Source organism: Lepidochelys kempii, chromosome 10 (assembly GCF_965140265.1).
Source record: "Lepidochelys kempii isolate rLepKem1 chromosome 10, rLepKem1.hap2, whole genome shotgun sequence".
Taxonomy (NCBI): Eukaryota; Metazoa; Chordata; order Testudines; family Cheloniidae; genus Lepidochelys; species Lepidochelys kempii.
Window position 1 is genome coordinate 43,808,360 of NC_133265.1, and position 23,074 is coordinate 43,831,433.

Genomic DNA, 23,074 nt, shown 5'->3' on the forward strand with positions numbered 1-23,074 from the left:
CCCTGTTCACAGGGAACACAGGGAAGAGACGGCTTCATTCTGTATTGTTTGTGTGTCCTTGGTCTTGCTGCTTAGATTGCCAGTATGGACACGTGGCCACTAGGAACCGGACCCACAGCATGCAGGCTACCAAACAGCCAGCAGATGATAATTACTTGTGATTGTTACTGACCTTCTTGAGACTGTGGCCAACCAGCTAGAGCTGCCTGACTCAACCAGTCCCTAATCCAGGGCGTCTGCTGGATTCTTGTGATTTAAAGAAACAGGGCAGTGGGCTCAGCCCATAACCAGAGAGCTATCTCTGAAACACTGGGCTGAACAACTCCTGAGCATTCTCTTGTTTTTGGGATCTCCCTTCCTGAAATGTAACTTCCTTAACCCAGCCCCAAGCTGAGTGTTCACATCTTGGTGATTGTCATAGAAATGTCTAACCCTTACTGTTGGTGATTCTCACGTCCCCACTCCCTGGTGATTGTAGCAGCAATCTGGCTAGACGTGGCGCAATGAGCATGTGACGGAGCTTAGACATTTACGTTTTGTTTCCTATTTCTAGGCTGTTATATGGATGCCTGGGGACACTTGTTAAGTAAAGGGGGAGAAAGTAGGGTTGGCGTTTTGTTTGGCTGGTGAGTGAGGACACTGCATGGGGACCAGACAGGGGACTTGAGACCCTTTGCCAAAGGGAAAGGACCTGATTTCAGAATTGAGGTTTTGCTTTCCTGACTCCAGGTCAGCATGCTCCGCTGTTGTTTCTTGGAAGAGAAACACGGACACTGCACTCCTAATTATGCTCCTCTTTGGCACTGCGCCTTTGTCAGCTGGTTAGACTGAAGGCCTGGCGCATCTGAGCACCATGCAACCTGGTCCTGTAACCTAGTTTTCTGAGCACCTAGTGCTGTTTCAGGCAATCAGGGCAGAGGTTACAGTGGGGAACTGCATTTGATTGATTTACTCTTGCCCTGGTGTGTGTGTGTGTGTGGGGGAGCTGTGTTTTGGATGCTGTAGCCCCCTTTGGCTGGGTTTTTATGGTGTGGAAATCGGATTGGGGGGGGGTCCATTTGAGCAGAGCAACGAGGTGGAGAATTTAGAACAGCGCCTGCGCAGGACACGACATGAGGTGTGGGAAGAGCTGGTGGCAAATGACAAACTGAGCATGGAAATCGCGCTGGGTGAAACTTGCTCTGCTTTCATGAGCCTGAGTTCACCTGGCCTTCACTGGGAATCCAGCCACAGCTGCTGCCTGTGGGGTGCTTACACAGAGTTTGAGGGTCAGCAGCTCAGCCCAATCCCAAACCTTGTAGTACCACCCTTCAGTGGCCCACTTGGGGGCAGTGCAGAAGCTGTGGCAATTCCTCTCCAGCGTCCTCACCCATAGCCTTCCCCTCTCCCCAGAGGATAAATGGGCAGCCTTTACTTTGTGCAAACCCTCTGTACTGGAATACACCTTATCTTCTGCATGGTGATCACCCAGAATCAGCCTGTCCTTGGGCTGGGGAGGCTATGTGACCAGGTGTACTGGTGTGAGGAGTGGGCAGTGTGTGCGTGGCTTTCCACAGGAACGCTGGCTCCTGGCAGGCGCCACAGTGCAGTGACTGTGAGACTGGCTGGAGCAAAGGCTGATGCACTGTCCCAGTGCTTCAGGAGAGCTAGGAGCTTTCTGACCTCCAGTGGTACATGGATGACCCGGGGACACTGGCTCTGCTGTTTTTGTGGGACAAGCCATGAGGAAACTGCCTCCCAAACTGTCCCCAGGATGCTTCTGCCTCAGAGCCGCATGCCAGTGTGTTTAACACACATAATAAAATCTCCATTTGGGCAGTGGGAGAAGGGAGCCCCGCTTTTGACCCGTCTCCTGGTGCTAGGGCTTTCATGGGGTCCAGAGATCTAGTATCTGTGGTGGCTGCAAACAGCCTGAGACAAATGTCCCAGCTTCACAATGGGCCATGCTCTTTCCCAGTGCTCACTCTTGATTTTCTTCTGCTCAGTCCGTGGGCTTCCCACCTGGGATGGCCACTTCCTCCAAATGGCAGGAATCTGGCTTTCTACCTGCACTGGCTCCTGGCATCCTCTGTACCTGTCTGGCTGCCCTGATGCTCCCATCGTGTGTGAGCCTCAGGATTGCCAGTCCCCCTGCAGGTCTAGAGCACGACATGTCTGTTGAAGGATGCATGGTGCAATCGCCACTGTGATGCCTTGTCTCCATCAGTGTGGGGTGTTTAGTGGCAGGATGGGTCTTTGATCAGGATGTGCCCCAGGAGAGCTAGGAGTTGAGCCTCCTGAACAGCAGTGGGGATAAATACCCCCCTAAACCGCCTTTGCTGAGCCCTACTTTCATGAGCGTTTGTGTTACTGTTGCCTGGGCTGGGTGAGCATGGCAGGCAACTCCTGCCTGGCCTCTGGCTTAATGTGGGTTGGCTCTCAGGGCAGAGTGTGTGGCCAGTGGTGCAAGAGTTCACGTAGCTGTGAGTTTTCCATCCTCCCCATGCATTCCCACCTCATGCTAATGAGCCTGATAAGGGCTTCCTGTTGCGTGCTGTCAGCGGCACTGGGGTCCCTGCAGCCAGCAGGTTGTGCGTTGTGATAGGCCCGCCCTTGGGTTACTCCTCACGCTGTGTGTGTTCTGCCCTGGCTGCAGCGTGTTTTTATGGCATGTTTCTCTCTAGTCATGAGGAACTAGCTGAAGCAACCTTGCAGTCCTTAGCAATTATCTTTGAGAACTACTGGAGGATGGGAGAGCTCCCAGAAGCCTGGAGAAGAGAAAACATATGCTGACTTTTTAAAGATAGGTACTAACTTCAGTTCCTGGAAAGATACTAGAGCAACTTATCAAACAATCAGTTTGTGAGCACCTGGAGGATAATAGGGTTATAAGGAATAGTCAGCATGGATTTGTCAAGAACAAATCATGCCAAAGTAACTGAATTTCCTCCTTTGATAGGATTGCTGACCTGCTGGGTAGCGGGGAAGAAGTAGATGTGATATACCTTGATTTTTGGTAAGGCTTTTGACTCAGTTCTGCACGACATTCTCCTAAGCAAACTAGGGAAATGTATGTAGTCTAAATAAAATTTCTATAAGGTGGATGCACAACTGGTTGAAAGACTATACTCAAAGTATAGTTCTCAATTGTACCTAGAGGGGATGAGCGAAATTCTGTCACGATCACTAATCTGGAGTATGACTAATACAGAGGTAGATCTCAGGTATTCATTATATTCACTGTTAATACTATGCGTGGCAGAATAGGATTTTGATCTTTTCATACTTCGATATCCAGAGACTGTTTGTTTATCGATTTTAAATTTACACAGTTGCACAAAATTCTGGGCTTTAGGCATTTTTCCTATTTTTATTAATTTTAAATTTTCACAGTTGCAGGAAACGAAGGGGCGGTGAGGCGATAACGATGTAATGACATTTGAAGTGTTCTCCTGGTTAACACACAAATTGTCAACATCCCATGTCAAAATACACAAAGTAAAGAGCCTTCAGTCAAACATTAACAGCTTCTCAAACAGCGTTTTTCTTTCTTTTCCTAGCTGTACATTTTGATTATTGATGCAAATATTTTCCTATTGGTTTGTGTGTGTATGGTGAAATTGACACTTACCGATTAAAAAATCGAATCCTTCCAAGCCTAGTTAACAGTGTGACTAGCCCTGGACTGAACATGGGCGTGGGTGCGGAAGAGAGGAGAAGTATCTTTGTGTAAGATACTACTTCTGCTGAGGTGGCCACATCCCTGCCCTGGGATGGTAGGAGCCCCCTATGCAAGCAGGAACTTGACAGCAGAACTGGAATTTGAGTGAGAGCCGACTGACATAAATTCCCTGGCTACTTGCCTGGTCTTGGTCAGTCAAGAGCCTCGGGGTAGAATTGGCTGAGCAGACTTGGGGCAGTGATGGTGCTCTGCTTCGCGGGCTGCTGGGCTCTGTTGACCGTGAGAGCGACATGCTGATGGGTTCCGAAGTACGAGGCGAACAGCTGTTGCCCTACTAATCTGGATGATATTTCAGTTCTTGGGAAATGTGGGGCTTAGTTTAAGCCTCATCCTTCCCTCTTCAGTGTTCTAGGAATACATGGCACTCAGTTCTGACTGGACTTGGGGACTGATGACATCAGATGGTGGTATGCTTAATTCTCAGGTTGGGAAAGCCTTCCTGCATATCTTTGTATGCAGTGTTGATGTAGCCATGTCAGTCCAGGATATGGAGGAAGACAAGGGGGGTAAGAGAATATCTTTTGTTGGAGCAACATCTGTTGCGGTAGAGAGACAAGCTTTTGAGCCATGCAGAGCTCAAGATATTCCCTCACCCCCCTTGTCTTTCTTCATATTGTAAGTATATCCTCCGAGTGGAGTGCCCCCCGCAGTGACCTGGCTTGTCCAAGCAGTGAATAGCTACATGCAATTGGTTTGGAGATCTGTGCCTCCTCTCTTGGGGGTAATGTGCTTCTGAATGGGGACAGGGAGAAGACAGAGCCTTAATGCAACTGTCCTACTCCAATGTATTCCACTTGTCCTGCCTTGGAGGCATCTCCAAGCCCAGGCACGAATCCTGCCCAGCTGAGGAGGGACCGTGACCCTTCTGTGGCATGGCCTCGTCTTGCTCCATGTCAGCTACCACGTGGGATCTAGAGTGGCTTGGCAGGTGTTGTATACAGAAGTGGAGCGCCTCTTTCCAGCAATGCCTGGAGTCCCTGGCTGAGTTTTCCCCTGCAAACAGCCAACTCAGGCCCAGCCTTATTGGAAACGGTGCCTGTATAAAGGGAGGTGGGAGGAGAAGGGATCTGAGGTCCTGCCTTTTACATGTTGTCATATTCGAGTGGAACCCCAGCTGTAAGGGTTTTTTCCTGCCGCCCTGGACGTGAGTGTTTGGGAGCAAAGGGTCCCTTGTAGGTTTCCCTGACACTGTGTTTCCGGTGGCTGTGGTACCCTGGATCCTGAAGAGGGGGGAATGCTGCAGAGGATGGGCCAGCTGAGTTAGTGGTGTAACTCCAGTGGGGCCAGCAAGGCCTTACACCACGTGGGCATGTGGCTGGGTGTATTCAGGATTAAAGCAAATTCCTGGCTGCTGCCACTGGTTGTGCTGAGGGAGGAGAGAGCCGTGGGTGAGGACAGCTGCCACCGGGCCCTCTGGGTGCTCCTGCTACCCAGGCACGTGGCGCTCGGCTGAAGGCAGTCTGCGCCTCTCTACCCATGTGTTTGGTGCTTGTTACCCCCGTTGGCCAGATCTTCCTGCCAAATCGACTGTCACGTGTGACAGGGAGGAGGGGGCTCAAAGCTGAGGGCTGGGCCAGTCATGTGTTACAGTAGCACCCAGAGGGCCTAAGTGAGAACAGGGCTCCACTGTGGTCACATTGCAAGAGACTGTCTCTGCCCCGGAGAGCTTGCAATCGAAAAAGCCAAGGCAGGCAAAGGGTGGGAGGGGAAACTGAAGCACAGTATGGGGCGGGGACTTGCCCAGTGCCACGCAGCAGGTCAGAAGCAGAGCTGGGACTAGAGGACATGGCTGCTGAGCAGTGCCCTCTCTCTGGATCGTGATGCCCCTTGAACATACGCACTAAGATCTAAGAGGAAAGCTCCGTTGCTGGCAAAATGTCAGGGGAATAGTTGGCTCAGCTGCTGCTTGCTGTGAACGTGGCAGCTGCTTTGTTAGACTCTTGTTTGCAGAATTACAAATAGTAAACCCAGAGCCAGTCTGGTCTCCTAACGAGACAAACACGCCAGGCTGCGCTCAGCGGCAGCCGGAGAGGGACCAGTGCACAGAGGGAGGCAGAGCGTAGGGGTGCCTGAGAGCAGCTCTGGAGGCTCGCTGTGCTTTTAACACCAGGATGCAGGTTCTCCCTTTGATACTGCCCCCTTGGCTGTCAGACAGGTGGCAAGGGACCCCCCCCCCTCTTGCTTCCATTCCTCTTCCTGAAGGACTATGGAGGCTGGGTGGGGTTGTGGTCTCTGAACTCATGTGAACGGAGAAGTCCTCCTGCCCCAGTAAAGTGTTGGCTGCCCCTCTCATTGCCTTACTTTACTGCCGTGGCAAAGACATGTGGAGCATAAGCTAGGGGGCGCGTTGATCGATTCCTGGCCCAGAGGCCCCATAGCTTTAGTGCTGTATCTCCAGGCATGTTACTGTCCTGGCAGGATGGATGCAGTAATCACCTGGAAATGACAATTAGTTACAGAGGTGGCCTGGGGCCATAATGAATTCTTAGCTGCTGCAGAAGTGCTGAAACAGATCTTTGGAAATTTGCAACCCTGCCCCCGAAGGCATAAGTGACTCGGCAATTCATCAGCTCTTTGCCTCCTGGCAGACCGTGGAAATTCTGGGAAGCTGGTTAACTCAGTTGCTGCCCCTGTGCAGTGCTTGGGGTGTCCATCCCTCCCCTGCTCCCCCACCCCCATGTAGGATTCTCCCACCTTATTGCAAGGTGTGGCTGAGCAGTTAGAGCAGGAACTGGGAGTCTCACTCTCTTCCTTTGCTCCATCACGGACTGGCTGTGTGGCCTTGGAGACGTCCCCTCCTGATTGTGTGTCTTGATTTCCTTACTGGTATGTTGTGGAGGATGGTCTCCAAAACCCCCTGTAGAATTGGGCCGAGGTTCCTCAGAGGGAGCGGGGCGACCCTCCCCTGACATTCCTTTTTTCAAATTTCAAAGCCAGAAGCTAGTGAGAGCCAGAGATGGGCATTCCTGGCTCCAGGGCCAAGGCCTTGGAACTTGGCGTTTAGCACCCAAGAAGCTAAGGGACCGCAAACCTGGCCCCTCTTCTGAACTCCATCACCTCTTCGGCCTGGCGCTCCACAGCCACAACAGGAAAGCTGAGGAGCAGGGAACTTTTTGTTTAAAGCCTTAATGGCCCTGAGGAAAGTGGGAAGTGAAATTCTGACCCCTGTCCTCTTGCGGGTTCATGGCTGATTCTTCTGGGAGGTGCCCAATGATGGCCCCATTGTCCGAATGGAGAGAGATGGTAGTGCCCTATTGCTGGGTGGGCTCCTGGGGTGGGGGACAAGTTGCATGTAACATGCTTGGTCACTCCTTCCTGGCTGAATCCCGGTCATTGCCTCTTGGCGAGGGCCACCTCATGCTTCTAACCGAGCTTTGTTCACGAGCCCAGTGGTGATCGCTCTAGGCAAAGGCAGCACAAGTTGCTGCTGGAGGGGGCTGCTGATCTCCTGGGGGTCAGCACCCTAGTTACTGGCCCCTGGGACTCTCAAATGACTCTTGAACTTGTCCAGGAGCTAAAAGGGCCTCATCAGTGAAAGAGTCGAGCATGGGATCCTGTTGCTGGCATGCAAGACCCAGTCTGGCAGCGAGAGCAACTGCTTCTCTGCCTGCTCCCCCCGCACATCACTGACTGCCTGGGAATCGGTTACCTGCCTTGTATGAAACCCGCCATGCCCGATGGCAGAGCTCCTCCAGATTGAAGGCTCTACCTGTGGATATGCCCACTCTGTAGCCCCAGTTCCCCTGGACTGGGATAACTTCCTGAAACCGCCTGGCCCGGCCTTGCTTTGAGTGACTGGGCTGAGGTGTGCAAAGGTTAACTCAGGCTGCGCTCTCCCACCAGACGGAGATTAGGGGCTTGCAGGACACGTTACTAGTTGAGGATGGCCTGTATTAGAGCAGGGCCCAGAGCCCTGGTCAGGATTGGGACCCCACTGTGCTGGGAAAGGGCCCTGCTCCAAGGAGTTTGCAATCAGTCCTCTCTCAGCATTTCGTCCTTTGCAGTGTGCGGCTTCCTTCCTCTCGCTGCCTTCAGAGATGTGCTTCCTGGCATTCAGGAATCGGGGCTCTGTGTCCGTCCGTTTCCCCCCCCCCCCCCCCCGACCCGGCCCTCCATCCCCATCTCTCGTGGCACTTACTGGCCGCTGACTGTGTCCGTGAGCTGCATCCGTGGCAGGGGAAGGGGTGTTTCCTGGCTGGAGAAGGGAAGTGACAATGAGGCACCTAGGGGAAGGGTGGGGGCTGCCACATGGGAGAGAGTTAAGACTTGGGCTTCCTCGGTCTGCAGAAGGGACCGATGTAGTACTGAGCTGTATCAAGCAGGCCGATGGCTGCCCCCTGCTGGCGATAGTGAGACCTGCTCCCTCTGTCGAGGGCACATCCATTGATTGTTAGCGACGTCTGCAGGTTGAGATGGGGACACTGTGACTATCCAGCTGCTCCTTGGTTCTCGGCAGTAGCCATAGATGCTTCCTTCCCCTCTTGCTGTCTGGAGGGCTCTGCTCACCACCGGGCTCCAGGCTATTGGAACTTACTCTGCTCGTGGCGGTCATGTGGTCTGTGCCATAGACTCTGCCCAGGCTGCAATTCCAGGTGTTGGCTTTGAGCTGGAAAGCCTTTAAGGCTCTGTCTATTTAAGACGTTTTCGCCTTGCGCTTCATCTCAGCAGCTGATTGTGCTCCGGTCCCGGGAGGAGGCATTCAGCAGCAGCACCCACCTACAGAATTCGGTCTATCAGGCTGGCTTAAAGAAAACGTTTCAATTCTAGCGTGTCTGCTCCAGCTGCAGCCAGTCCATGGAAGGCTGGTTGTGGTCTGTGGAGGTAGCAGCCGAGCTCCTTAAAGCCAGGAGAGGGAAGTACATGGAGCGCTCTAGCCCGTGGGAGAGACAAGTAAGATTAAAAAAAATCAACTTCCTTTCTTGCGAGAGTGCAAGAGAATGTGAGCCGTTTAGAGAGAGCCGGCCAAGGTTACTAGGCAGTAGACACTGGTCTACAAGGAACACTCCGCTTCCAATCCCCAGCATCCTGATTCCAAGAATGGTTCTTTTGTAACTGGCTCTGCTGCCATCTGAAACTTTTGGGCTAGAGAAAAACCAGTGAGTTTAAACTCTGGAGAACCAGGGCACGTCATTGGCAGTGGCATGCGACTCATCTTACCCCCCTGTAAGAGATACTCCAAAAGAACATGGCTGTATGGGGCAACTAGACAAGAACCATCAATCTGTGGCACTTGTAAGCTTGTCTGTAGTGTGTGAGATGCTGAGGGGCTCAGCAACTAGAGTGGCTGCTGCAGAGATGGTAGTAAGAGGGTGTTAAGTGTCCGTAGTAACAAAAATTATTTAAAAACAAGCCCAGTGTGTTGCTGAAAATGCAGCACTGGCTGCAAGGTGCTTCTCCGGTTATATTTTTATTGGAGTTGGTGAGAGACGGGACATAGGATCAAGATTCTAGGTAGCCTCTAAAATGGGTGGGCAAAGTTTTTGGCCTGAGGGCCACATCTGGATATGGAAATTGTATAGTGGGCCATGAATGCTCATGGAATTGGGGGTTAGAGTACAGGGGTGTGTGTGTGAGGGCTCCAGCTGGGGGTGAGGGCTTTGGGGTGGGGCTGAGGATAAGGGGTTGGAGGTGCAGGAGGACTGGGACCAAGAGGTTTGGAGGGTGGGAGGGGGATCAGGGCTGGGACAGGGGGTTGGGGTGCGGAAAGGGATCAGGGGTGCAGGCTCTGGGCGGTGCTTACCTCAAGGAGCTCCTGGAAGCAGCAGCATGTCCCCACCTCTGGCTCCTACGCAGAGGTGCGGCCAGGCGGCTCTGTGCACTGCCCCGTCTGCAGGCACTGCCCCTGCAGCTCCCATTGGCCATGGTTCCTGGCTAATAGGAGATGCGGGGGTGGCACTTGGGTGGGGGCATCATGCGGAGCTCCTTGGCCAGTGTTTTCCTCAGGAGTTGAAATGGGGGGGAAGGGGGGTCAGGACCGATGAGGGGTGAGAGTGGGCTGTTTGGCACCATAGTAAAAACTGAAAAATGTTTCATGACCATTCTGTTAGATTGAATTCATGTTTTAAAATCATCACACAAATTAAATTTGGTTTCAGAGTAGCAGCCGTGTTAGTCTGTATTTGTAAAAAGAAAAGGAGTACTTGTGGCACCTTAGAGACTAACACATTTATTTGAGCATAAGCTTTCATGAGCTACAGCTCACTTCATCAGATGCATTCAGTTGAAAATACAGTGGGAAGATTTTATATACACAGTCTTTTTATTCAAGCCTAACTTTACACAAAGTAAAACTAACTTAGGCTTGAATAAAGTCTGGGAGTGGATGTGTCATTACACAAAGTAAAACTATTTCCCCATGTTTATTCCCCCTTCCCTCTCCCCCCCCCCCACTGTTCCTCACACGTTCTTGTCAACTGCTGGAAACGGCCCACCTTGATTATCACTACAAAAGGTTTTTTTCTCTCCTGCTCGTAATAGTTCACCTTCCCTGATCACTCTCGGTACAGTGTGTATGGAAACACCCATTGTTTCATGTTCTCTGTGTATATAAAATCTCCCCACTGTATTTTCCACTGCATGCATCCGATGAAGTGAGCTGTAGCTCACAAAAGCTTATGCTCAAATAAATTTGTTAGTCTCTAAGGTGCCACAAGTTCTCCTCTTCTTTTTAAATTAAAGTTGGCTACTCAAGCCTTCTATGAAGCACTGCATCTACATCCTTCTTGGTTTCTTGTTATAATTTTGCACAACTCTGTTAATGAACTTCTTGAATGCAATGAATTCATCTTTGATGGCTTCTCATGTGTCCAGTGCTTCCATTCCTTCAATTGATATGCTCATTAGTTCATTCACATGATCAGGCAGAAGGCGACTTCTTTCAGAACACAAAATTCTGTTCAATGAGGAAAAAGAACGCTCAACTGTAGCTGTTGTGACTGGGAGTAGCAAGAGATGAATTCCTACTTCTTTCAGTCCAGGAAACATAGCACAAAGATCAGGTCGAGCCACTAGTGACAATAAAAAAAAGTAGTAGTGAAATCTTCATTCATTCGTCGTAGGATATTCCGCTCTGTGTTCGAATTTTCTATTCTGTCCTGATCCCATGGCAGCCCCATTGCTGGTAGTGTCTCACTCCGCTCAGCTGTTGGTGTTTTATAGGACAGGGATCTGTAAAAGCTACACAGAGGCTGAGTAGAATCTAGAAGTCACTGTTGTAGATTTTTAAGAATCAAGTCTGTGTATTTTTTCAGTTGCCTTAACAAACACTTCTTGTCCTCTTCACTTAAGGCATTTATATTGAATCCTTCATTAGTCAACTTCTGGACTGAAGTTTTTGCTTCTTCCAGTACTTTTTCAATGGATAGCTCTCTGACTGATCCAAATGTAGCTTCTATTGCTAGACAAAGATCTACTACTGTTGTAGCGGATGCCTGGATGACATTGTTTAATAACCCAAGTGGTTTCAATGGTAGACTTACGAGAGAGAGAATAGCAATAATTTTCTCTGAAGTAGTAGCAAAAGTAATCTACCAGCCTCACTACTTAGATCCATCCCATCTTAGTAGATACTTTCAAAAGCCAGTAATAATGGCTGGAGTAATTTTAAGACAACAGCCAAGGATTGCTCATGAGAGTGTGAGCAGGTTTTCCCAGGTTGGACTAATTTGAACTTCAGTTCCAGTGTGTCTTCTGTATTTTCCAAGATATTCAGTCTTTTTGGACTCTTGCTGAAAAAATATAATGAAGACATTAAATTTACAGCTTTTTAAAATGTTTTTTAAAGCGTCTTCAACTTGTACTAGTGCTAGTTGGAGTAGATGGCCTCTGCAGTGTGTATAGGAGAGATATTAGGGTTATACTTTTCTCTGAACAAAGCTTGTACTCCACCATGTCTTCCAGAGAAGTTTGCAGCTTCATCAAATGCACAAGCAGCCGTCTGTCTGGGGTCCAACTGAAAAGCATTTAACTCTTCTAAGATGTGGGTTGTCAGAAATGCAGCCAATGTGTCTTCTATAATTTGAACATCTAGAAATGCATCTACTGGCCTACCACTGACATCAAGATAATGTACACAATGACTTAATACTTGATGCCCATTTGCATTGATGCATTCATCAGCCGTGTATGCAAATTTTTTTGAATGTGGTGAGAGTTCTTCACTTTTTCAGCTGGTGAGTCTTTTTGTTGCACCACATACATCTAGCCAGTCAGAAAGGTAGTGAGCATTTGCTGGTCTTGTTCAGAACCAGTGTTCAACTTCAGCATGAACAAGTGACAATGCACTTAACATTGACCTCCAGTCTGTAGTGTGTGGTATCTCTTGCTTAAATAGAAAGTACGATGCCACAGCCATGTTTGTTTGCATGAACTGTGTTGTGTCTCCAGCATTCTTAACAGCCTCATTAAGTACTTCTAAAATTGGCTTTGAAAGTGGGCTTATAAGGCTTTCTGCATGCTGACGCAGTCCAGAGGTGTGGTGTTTTGCAGCCTTTCCCATAGTTTGTCAGTATTGGCTTTGCTGATTGGTCTGACAAACCAAGCTCCTCCGCTTTTACCAGTTATAGCATTGGAAAGCTTTTTTTCAAGAGGTACACCAGTAGCCATCTTTTATAACTTCAATAAATGGGAACACTTTGACCAACAAATATTGGGAACTGCCTTTAGGTTTTGGAGACACTGTTTCTTCAGTAAGTAGCTATATTTGTGCTTCGGGCTGGTTGGATGTAGATGCACCACTTGAACCTTCAGATGACATGTTGATATATTCTTGGATTTTGACGTGTTCTTCAACTTGGTTGGTTTTTGAGGCCTTTGAGTGGAAAAATTGTTGCATTGTTTTTTGTCTTTTCATTTTCACTTTGACCTGCAACGTATAAAAGGGATATGAATAAATTAAATGTTTTGTTAGGATAATGCAAATTTAACATAAGGATAATGCAAATTACACCAAAACACATAACGCGTTCTAGATTTCTAAAAGAAATATAATTTTTTAAAAATTTTTTATTTAATTTAAATTTACTTTTGAAAAGTAAGCCATCATGGGATAAGAGGAAAGGTTCTCTCCTGGATTAGTGACTGGTTAAAAGATGGGAAACAAAGGGTAGGAATAAATTATCAGTCTTCAGATTGGAGAGAGATAAATAGTGGTATCCCTGAGGGGTCGGTACTGGGACCATTAATGTTCAGCATATTCATGAATGATCTGGAAAAATGGGTAAACAGTGAGGTGGCAAGATTTGCAGATGATACAAAACTATTCAAGATAGTTAAGTCCAATGCAGACTGTGAAGAGTTGCAAAGGGATCTCACAAAACTGGGTGACTGGGCAACAAAATGGCAGATGAAATTCAATGTTGATAAATGCAAAGTAGTGTACATTGGAAAACAATCTCAACTATTCATATAAAATGATGGGGTCTAAATTTAGCTGTTAACACTCAAGAAAGAGAAGTTGGAGTCATTGAGTGGATATTTTCAGGGAACCATCCACAATGTGCAGCGGCAGCCAAAAAAGCAAACAGAATGTTGGGAATCATTAAGAAAGGGATAGATAAGACAGAAAATATCATATTGCTTCTATATAAATCCATGGTACGCTCACATCTTGAATACCGCGTGCAGATGTGGTCGCCCCATCTCAAAAAAGGTATATTGGACTTGGAAAAGGTACAGAGATGGGCAACTAAAATGCTTAGGGGTATGAAACAGGAGGAGAGATTAAAATGACTGGGAATTTTCAGCTTAGGAAAGAGGCGACTAAGGGGATATGATAGAGGTCTATAAAATCTTGACTGGTGTGAAGAAAGTGAATAAGGAAAGATTATTTAATCCTTCACATAACACAAGAACTAGCAGTCACCCAATGAAATTAATAGACAGCAGGTTTAAAAAAAAAACCAAAAGGAAGTACTTCTTCACACAACATGGAACTCTTTGCCAGGGGATGCTGTGAAGACCAAAACTATAACAGGAATAAAAGAACTAAATACATTCCTGGAGAATAGGTCCATCAGTGGCTATTAGCCAGGATGGGGAGGGATGCAACACCATGCTCTGAGTGTCCCTAGCCTGTTTGCCAGAAGCCGGGAATGGGCAACAGGGGATGGATCACCTGTTGTGTTCATTCCCTCTGAAGCACCTTGCCTTGACCACTGTCGAAAGACAGGATACTGGGCTATATGGACCATTGGTCTGACCCAGTATGGCCACTCTTACAAAAAAATTAATTATAATAAAAATGTTTAGTACAGAAACTCCCCCAACATAATGACCTCTCAAGATAACAATGATGTGAGATAACAACCTTGGCAAATAATGCGTTTTAAAACTCTTGGACTACTAGGAAACATATTTATATAAGGTTTCAGAGTAACAGCCGTGTTAGTCTGTATTCGCAAAAAGAAAAGGAGTACTTGTGGCACCTTAGAGACTAACCAATTTATTTGAGCATAAGCTTTCGTGAGCTACAGCTCACTTCATCGGTTTCCATTCCCAGTCACAAATCTAGCATTCTGGAGCAAAGTCACTAAAATATAGTCCAACAAACAAATGTTTATTTAACATGCCCATCACTTTTCCCTCCACCGCACCCCACTTCACTGGTGTTGTCCTTGGTCAGTGCAGTCTTAGAGTTCAGAGGTGCCTTCACATGAGTTCACCTCCCAGGTGGGGGACAAGAAGGCACCTTGCTCGTTCCTCCAGCTGCTCACTGTTCGCTCTGGCCACTGTTGTTCGTTGTGCCACCATTCACTCCATCGCTCTGTTGCCAATGACCCTGCACCATCACCTGCTGCTGCCACTGTGACCTCTGTGAGTTGCTCTCTTGAGGTTCCACCCAGCTCTCAGTGATTTTCAGCTGAGATTTCAGTGGGGGAACCTTGCTGCTAGTGTAGGCTGGGCTGTCTTTTCCACAGAAACACTGTCCCACAGCAGGTCTAAGCACTTAGACCTGATTATCCATGATTTCAGCTCTAGTGGTCACTTAACAAAACAAAAGACTGTGGAGCCTAATCAGCTCTGTCTTTAAACAGTGGAGAGGGGCAGTGCAGACCATTAAGCAAAACACCTGTCCCCACCCTCTCTCTTGATGCCCTCAATCAGCACAGACTAAGTATGGTTCTACTGCCCTTTACTCATACAATAAGAAAAGCAACATTTCATTACCCCCCTCATTCAAGTGATTTGTAACCCAGCCCCAGGCAAAATCTATCACTTGGGCAACGCAACTCTGTTTGCTGGATACCTATGTATATTAGGTGTGAGTGTAAATACAATCTGGTCCTGAAGCCTTTCCCCCCAGCTCATCATTGGCTGTCAGGGAGAGCTCATTTAGAGTTTGCTTATGAATCATAATTTGAAATTATTAGGTTGGCCAACATCACTGAAATGAAGGCACTGACATTTTCTTAAAAAACAACAGCTGTACAAGGAAGCTAGTCTATGTTCATACTTTTCAAATCTATTATACTTTTTCAGATACATGTATTTTATTTCATGTATATGCTTTTAAAGTGTGTATTAATGTTTCAATTTCAATTCAAATTTCCAATCACTAAATTGGCAACACTGCATGTAACTAGTTCACAAAACTGGGGAGAGTGTTGGGGAAATTCAGGGTGGGGTCTAGGGAAATCCCTGCCCTTGGCTGTCTCTGCGCGTAGGAGCCAGAGGGGGGACATGCTGCTGCTTTTGGGAGCCACGCAGAGCTATGGCACATGCAAAGCAGGGCAAGCCCCCATCCCCCTCCCTGGCTGGAGCGCTGGAACAGTGCAAGCCTCAGACCCCACTCCCCGGCAGGAGCTTGAGGGCTGGATTAAAACATCTGAAGGGCCAGATGCGGCCCCCGGCCCATAGTTTGCCCACCCCTGCTCTAAAAGCAGGTACAGATGCAAAGTCCACCCCAGGGTGCTCACACTGTCGTGTCTTCTCCTGCATGCGTGTAGAAGGTCGTGTTTGTTAGATGCTGGAGTGATAGAAATGACACAAGTGCAAGTTGTGTACCCTGAATGAGGGAGTGGGGAGCACCCACTGGGTGTAGCACTGAGCTGTTACTGCACCTCGCGTTCAGTTGCAAACCTATTCCCTGCAGGAGTCCCACAAATGACTGCTGTGAAATGCATCGTCTGGCTGGATAAGAAAATCTTCCTTTTTTATCCCCTTTTGAGACATCCCAGCTTAAAATGTGCTAAACCCAAGTTTGCCTTGTCTGAGGGAGGGAGAAATCCTCTTAAAAGATCCCATCTCCTGCTGCTGCTCACCAGGCATGGGGATTGTTTGGTAGCATCCAACCAGCACTAATAACTAGCTTCCAGACTAAGGGCTTGATTGTTTTTCAGAGGTGCTGAACAACCCCGACTCCCACTGAAAGCAGAGCAGCTGCAGGTGTAAGTCAGGCCACCCGTTCCTGGATTTCTTTAACACAAAAATATAGCCAAAATGCTGTAAGGGGCAGGACCTGACCAGATTTCACTACTCTGGGCCCCTCGTGCCCCCTTTGCCTTTGTGTTGGGCCCTGCAGAGTCAGTGCCATGCAGGATCACACTGAGCTCCTATGTCCGGCTCGCCAGAGCCACGGGACTTGGGGCTGGGTCAGGCTGCCTGGAGGAATAAGCCCAGTGCTGCGGGGGTCGAATACGTCAGGCTGTGAGGAGGCGAGGCTGGATTTGGCTCAGTCGGCTGCGGTGGTGTGTTGAGCTGTGGGGAATTACGGCTGGACTGGGTTTATGGTCCATGCCATCTGTAGGCCAGTGTCTGCCTGGTAACCATGCAGACAGTCAGTGGTTGGAGGGGGAGTTGCACGGAGCAAACACCCTGCATCGCTGGTGCAGTTGGAGAGTGCCAGAAAGGCAGGCTGGAGCCACTGGCCCTGGGAGATCATGAAGGCGGCTGTGAAACAATCGTATCAGGGAGCTGCTGTTCCAGGGAAGGATTGCCCATAGCATAGAGCAGACGTCAGACTCTTCTCCGTGCCAGTGCTTGGCATTTAGATCCCAGGCTTCGTCCTTCCCTTCCAGCGACCCTGCCTGCCTGCCATTGAGGGGTATGTTAGGACAGATGGCTGCTCAGTCTTCTCCCACTCTTCCCTCACCGGGAGTTCAGGGCAGGGTGTCTAAGTGCAGCTGCTGCAGTGTCGCGGTGGAGGCTTTTGCATATGATGCCCAGCTGCGCAATGGGGCCCGATCCTAATGGGAACCTTGGATCCTACTGTAACACAACCAATAATTCCAGACACACAAAATGGTGCATCCTTTGTAATGGCTATTGATTTCTCTTGTAGGGCAAGCTTCTTTGTGTCCTACCTAAATCTATTGCAATAGGGTCCCGTGTGTTCATAGAATCATAGAATATTAGGGTTGGAAGAGACCTCAGGAGGTCATCTAGTCCAACCCCCTGCTCAAAGCAGGACCAACCCCAACTAAATCATCCCTCCCAGCCAGGGCTTTGTCAAGCTGGGCCTTAAAAACCTCTAAGGATGGAGATTCCTCCCTAGGTAACCCATTTCAGTGCTTCGCCACCCTCCTAGTGAAACAGTATTTCCTAATATCCAACCTAGACCTCCCCCATTGCAACTTGAGACCATTGCTTCTTGTTCTGTCCTCTGTCACCACTGAGAACAGCTGAGCTCCATCCTCTTTGGAACCCTCCTTCAGGTAGTTAAAGGCTGCTATCAAATCCCCCCTCACTCTTCTCTTCTGGGGACTAAACAAGCTCAGTTCCCTCAGCCTTCCTTCGTACATCATGTGCCCCAGCCCCCTGATAATTTTTGTTGCCCTCTGCTGGACTCTCTCCCATTTGTCCACATCCCTTCTGTAGTAGGGAGACCAAAACCCCTGGATGCAATACTCCAGGTGTGGCCTCACCAGTGCTGAATAGAGGGAATAATCACTTCCCTCGATCTGTTGGCAACGCTCCCCCTAATGCAGCCCAACATGCCATTGGCCTTCTTGGCAACGAGGGCACACTGCTGACTCATATCCAGCTTCTCATCCACTGTAATCCCCAGGTCCTTTTCTGCAGAACTGCTGCTTAGCCAGTCGGTCCCCAGCCTGTAGCGGTGCATGGGATTCTTCCATCCTAAGTGCAGAACTCTGCACTTGTCCTTTTTTATCCTCATCAGATTTCTTTTGGCCCAATCCTCCAATTTGTCTAGGTCACTCTGGACCCTATCCCTACTCTCCAGAGTATCTACCTCTGCCCCCAGCTTAGTGTCATCTGCAAATTTGCTGAGGGTGCAATCCATCCCATCCTCCAGATCATTAAGGGGGTTCTGAGCTGGAGACGCATTTTCCTTCTGCTTCATGCGTGTGTGAAACCGTCTGCGTTTTTAAACCCTTTTTTTGGTACATGTTCCTGTCCCAGCGATGACGCCCAGAGTGTAATCGTTTCCTTAAACAGTCCTTGCCTCTTGCTGTGCTCTAAAAATGCCTAATTATTTTCCAACAATAAATACAAAGTTGAAAAGACTTTGCAAGCAGAAAATAATGGTAATAAAAGGACCCTTCCTCCATCCCAGGACATCAGAGTGTTTTGCAAACATGAACCCTCTCATTCCCCTTCCAAGGTGGAGGTTAATGCTCACCCTGCTTTTACAGATGGGGAACTTGGGGCAGGGAGAGGTGCTGGGAATAGATCACAGGAGTCAGAGAGCTTAAGGCCAGAAGGCACTGCCAGAGTGGACAGATGGGGAAGGGGATCTGAGTAATTGTGTAAAGAGTTGTCACTTTGGATGGGCTATCACCAGCAGGAGAGTGAATTTGTGTGTGTGTGTGGGGGTGGAGGGTGAGAGAACCTGGATTTGTGCTGGAAATGGCCCAACCTGATGATCACTTTAGATAAGCTATTACCAGCAGGACAGTGGGGTGGGAGGAGGTATTGTTTCATATTCTCTGTGTGTATAGAACGTCTGCTGCAGTTTCCACGGTATGCATCCGATGAAGTGAGCTGTAGCTCACGAAAGCTCATGCTCAAATAAATTGGTTAGTCTCTAAGGTGCCACAAGTCCTCCTTTTCTTTTTGCGAATACAGACTAACACGGCTGCTACTCTGAAATGAGTAATAGCTGCGGCTCTTGGGGTTCGGGTCCATGGTGGTTCTGGTTCTGCTTGGGGGATACAGCAGTGCTCTTCATCCCATGGAATAGGTGTTGAGTCTGGCCAGCCTTCGCTGCTGTTTGCCCTGAAGTGTGAGAACTAAGTACTCTTTTTGTTCTGCTGAGCAGTCACTTGCAAACTTAGCCACATGCTCCCCTTCATGGAACCTAGGAATTGCCACGCTGGCTCAGACAGGTGCTTTGCCACCTACAGTGACCAAAGGAAGAAGATGCAAGAAACCCCACAGGGAGACATTTATGGGATAACCTGCACCAGGGAAATTTCCTCCTGACCCCTATAGATAGAAGCTGGCTTAAGCCCTGAAGCAGGAAGGTTTGTCCCTTCCAAAGCTGGGTAGATAAACTAGAATAACTCTGGACATTCTTGTTACGCATATAAATATCTAATCCCTTTCTGAAGCCTACTAAACGCTTGGCTTCAGCATCATCTTGTGGCATTGAGTTCCACATGCTAATCATGCATAATGTAAAAAGCCTTTCCTGTTCAGTTTTGAATTTGGCCTCTTTCCATTTCGTTCAGTGTCCCCTTGTTCTTGTGCTATGAGAGGGCATGATCTGCTTTCTGTGTGTAGGCTGTACCCAGCCCAGAGGGATGCCATTGTGTGGCTCACAGAGAACTTGTGTGAGTTTTACTAAATCCTTTCTAGATAGGCTGTGTGCGCTCTGGAGCTTGGCTTAAATAATCTCCGGTCTCACAAAGGTTTTGGACTCTAGAAACGAGTGATTTCCTCGGTGATGGAGAAATGAGGTGCCATGGATTCAGCATATCCTTTCTAAATCCTGCTGTTGCTTCGAGTGAGGTCCCTAAAAGTAACTACACAGCTACCACGGTCAGATCTACAAACACTCGCTCTGTGTCCAAGATCTCAGCTGTAATAAAGTGTGTGTGTGTGTGTGTGTGTGTGTGTGTGTGCGCACACACATCCCTTCTGTAACAATGTGTGTCTGGACTGTTGGTCGAACTCCAAGCCGGTGGTGCATGTCACTCCACTTGGTGGGCCTGATTCTCCGCAGCCCTGCAACTTGTGCCGTCATTTGCACGAATAACGGAGTAGAATGGTGACGTAAGTGACTATACAGGGTGCAAGGCCAGGAAGAATCCCATCCTGAATGTCATCTAGTGCTGGGCATGTGGGCTGCCAACCTCCGTCCAGCTGCTCCCCATCACAAAGGGAGTCCTTTTAGAATTCAGCTAACTTCCCTCTTAAGCACAAGTGCTGAAGCTTACTCCCATCAGCTGTTCTCCCTTAAACAGTGAGCCATTGAACCTCTTAACCTCGCCTGTTGATTCCCATTGTGGTCTTTGTTTCAGTAGCTTTATGGCTTTTGTGTCATTACCAGTCTTGCCTCACAAGGAATCAAGATACTTTTAAAATGCTGTATATTTCTGATGCAGAGAAAAGCGGTTTTAACTAGCAGTCCTGGCTGAGAATTTGGAGAATAATTGTAGTGGTTTAATATGGCAACCAGTCGACCTGAAATGTTCTCTGTCTGACCAAGAAGCTGCCCCCCTTACCCGTCCCCCCCGGGTGCCCTCGCAGCAGTATCCTGTACAGGGAGATTTTCTCACTGAGCTGTCCTGATAGGGCATGTAATTGAAATGATCAATTCATAAGGAGCCTCCATAGAGCTAAGAGGGGGTGAGGTTGTCCACCCAGCTGCTGTAGGATTGTAAGCCGGCTTCTGTTCTGTTGCAGTGTTGGCTTGGAGATCTCCAAGAAGAACTTGAGTGGTTAGTGTTTAAACAATAAAGCAAACCTCTTGTTGGTTAAACTAGAGCTATAGGTGGCTAGGAGCTGGCTTCACAGTAACTTTTTAAGACCAGGTTGGGCAAACACCTGTCAGGGCTGGTCTAGCTTTACTTGGTCCTGCCTCAGTCCAGGGGGCTGGACTAGATGACCTCCCAAGGTGCCTTCCCGCCCCACATTTCTACGATTACTTGACTCTGGACTTTCCAGTGTTGCCCCTTTCCAGGAGGGTTGGTGCAAGCAGGCTCAAATGTGCCTCTTTTTTAGTTCTCCTGAAAGACCAACTTCCATGGCAGGGCCACCAAACTCCAGCTACTTCTTTGCTGTTCAGTTTTGTACATGTCAAGTGTCAAATGAATGTGCATTAAGACTAGCAAAACTGGGGTGGGGGTCAGACAACTTTTTAGTGCAGCAGCTCCAATAGGTGAGGTACTTGGATACTAAAAGCCTCATCTGCCTTAGGATTACAGCTGTGCCAAGGGGCTCTGTTACAATGTGGCTGTCTCTGGCCTGGCTACAACACAGTTGCATTTTGTAGTGTAGATGAGACCTTACTGATATTCTGTGACCAGGCAAAGCCTTGGGCATGTCTAAGACAGGACCAACGTTTAGGGACACCACTAAAACATGGTTTGATCTATCGCTGGTCGAAAACCGATGACTTCTTTCATGACACTTTTTGTCAATCTTGAAAATTTGAAAAATGTATCCTAGCTTTATTTCGGTCCTGTCTATGCTGTCATAATCGTTCCTAGCTTTTCTCTAGTGCTTTTCATCAGTATGGCTCAAAGCACTATTACAACTGGATCGGGGAGATCAACTTTAGTTAGCGAGACTTCTGACGCTGTTGGGGAAAATGCAGATGCCCAGCGCATGGGAGATTGTCGCTCATGCACCTGTAAAAGGCTTGATCCAGGATGCCGGCTTTGGGTGTGCATGCAGGGTGTAGTTTAAAAGGGTCTTGACTTTTTTGGACTCATTTCAGAGTGTTCTGTTTTCTGATAGTGCCCCTCTTCTGGCCAAGTCAGGCCCAGATATGTGTGGGTTTGCAGATCCTTTAATGATCTGCATTGTTCTCTCTGCTCCCCCGTTGGGGATGTCTTTCCTCAGGGAGCCTGAGAACCACAAGAACAAACTAGAACATGTTAACGCTTCTCTGAGCAGGTGGTTGCAGCTAATAGGGTTTCTGGAAGAAGTCTGCAAGAGGATTCCAGGCATGGGGGCTGTGTGGAAGGCCAAGGCTGCTGGGGAAGGGCAGGAAGGGACAATTTTGCTCAAGGCCCCTTGTTTCAGAGGGCTCCCAAACTGAATGGCGTTGCAACCTGGTGCATGAGTACACAGTGCCATGCAGATTTGGCCTAACTGCTGCTCTGTCATGACTGCGGGCGGCTGGACCAAACCTGAGTAGCACTGTTACCCCATGCACCAGGTAGTCATGTCTGGAGTGGGGAGCTGGGCCCAGCCCCATGGGACAGGAGCCGCCACTGCGGGGTGAGTGCGATGCAGGGTCACTCTCCAGTCCTCCCCCACTCCCCTTGCTAGCCTCCCCTCGGGGTAAAATTCTTGGAAGCATGGGGGGGCCTCCGTTTCAGATTTTGCCCCAGGCCCCCCAAAACTCTGCACAGCTCTGTGGAAGGCAGCCAGCAGCAGAGCGAGAGCAGGGTGCACCAGGCCATCGAGTGCTGTGGCTTGTGGGATCGGAACGTGAAGAGACGTAGCAGGGAGTCGGTTTGCAGGGCCTTGAAGTAAGGGGCAGCCAACACCACAGAGACTCAAAAAGAAGCTAATAGATTTTGTGGAAGAAAGATGAACCCAGGCTGCTTATGCCTTAGTAAGGGTGTCTCTCCTAGTTCCTGGATCTTTGGCCTGCTTCTGCTGCTTCCCACCTTTAGCAGCATCCTGGTGGCAGTCCGTGAGATCCTTGTGTCTCCCCTGATTTGTAATGAATCAGGCTCATTGAGGAAGAGGTGCCTGTCTGGACACGCGAGATGGCTCGGACGAGTGTAGATAATACATCAGAAGAGAAAAAGCCACCGAGCGATCTGAAATAACTGGGCAGAACAAAGAAAAGACGCAATTTCACTGTATTGTGATGACATTGCAGAAAGGATTAGGGCTTCGAGTTGGAGGGGAGTGGAGGAGGGGAGGAAGCAAGAATGAGCCTGTTCCTGAGTGAATGCCAGAGGGGCTGGAGGATGAGCTCTGGGGACTGTGCGTGGGCGATTGGCTTAACATTAAATCTTCTGGGCAGCAGCTGCCGGTGGCTTGGTCAATGGTGCATCCGATGAAGTGAGCTGTAGCTCACGAAAGCTCATGCTCAAATAAATTTGTTAGTCTCTAAGGTGCCACAAGTACTCCTTTTTCTTTTTGCGAATACAGACTAACACGGCTGTTACTCTGAAACCAGGCATGTAGCACTTTCCCTTGTCCTCTTCTGCTCTGTTCTGGGGCAGACAGGGCCCTGTGCCCAAGCAGGATTCTTGCAGACTCTGG

The 23,074-nt window shown here is 48.7% G+C and overlaps 2 protein-coding genes across 2 annotated transcripts in view; both read left to right on the forward strand.

Annotated features, from left to right (window-relative positions):
- The window catches only part of LOC140918012 (uncharacterized), a 34,422-nt gene extending 25,934 nt beyond the window's left edge, over window positions 1-8,488 (forward strand). Inside the window, exon 3 of the mRNA XM_073361538.1 lies at window positions 8,387-8,488. Coding sequence (XP_073217639.1) covers window positions 8,387-8,488 — 102 coding nt within the window. The remainder of the gene's footprint in view (window positions 1-8,386) is intronic.
- GRAMD2A (GRAM domain containing 2A) overlaps window positions 1-23,074 on the forward strand; it is an 81,884-nt gene that overhangs the window by 3,939 nt on the left and 54,871 nt on the right. The window lies entirely within an intron of this gene.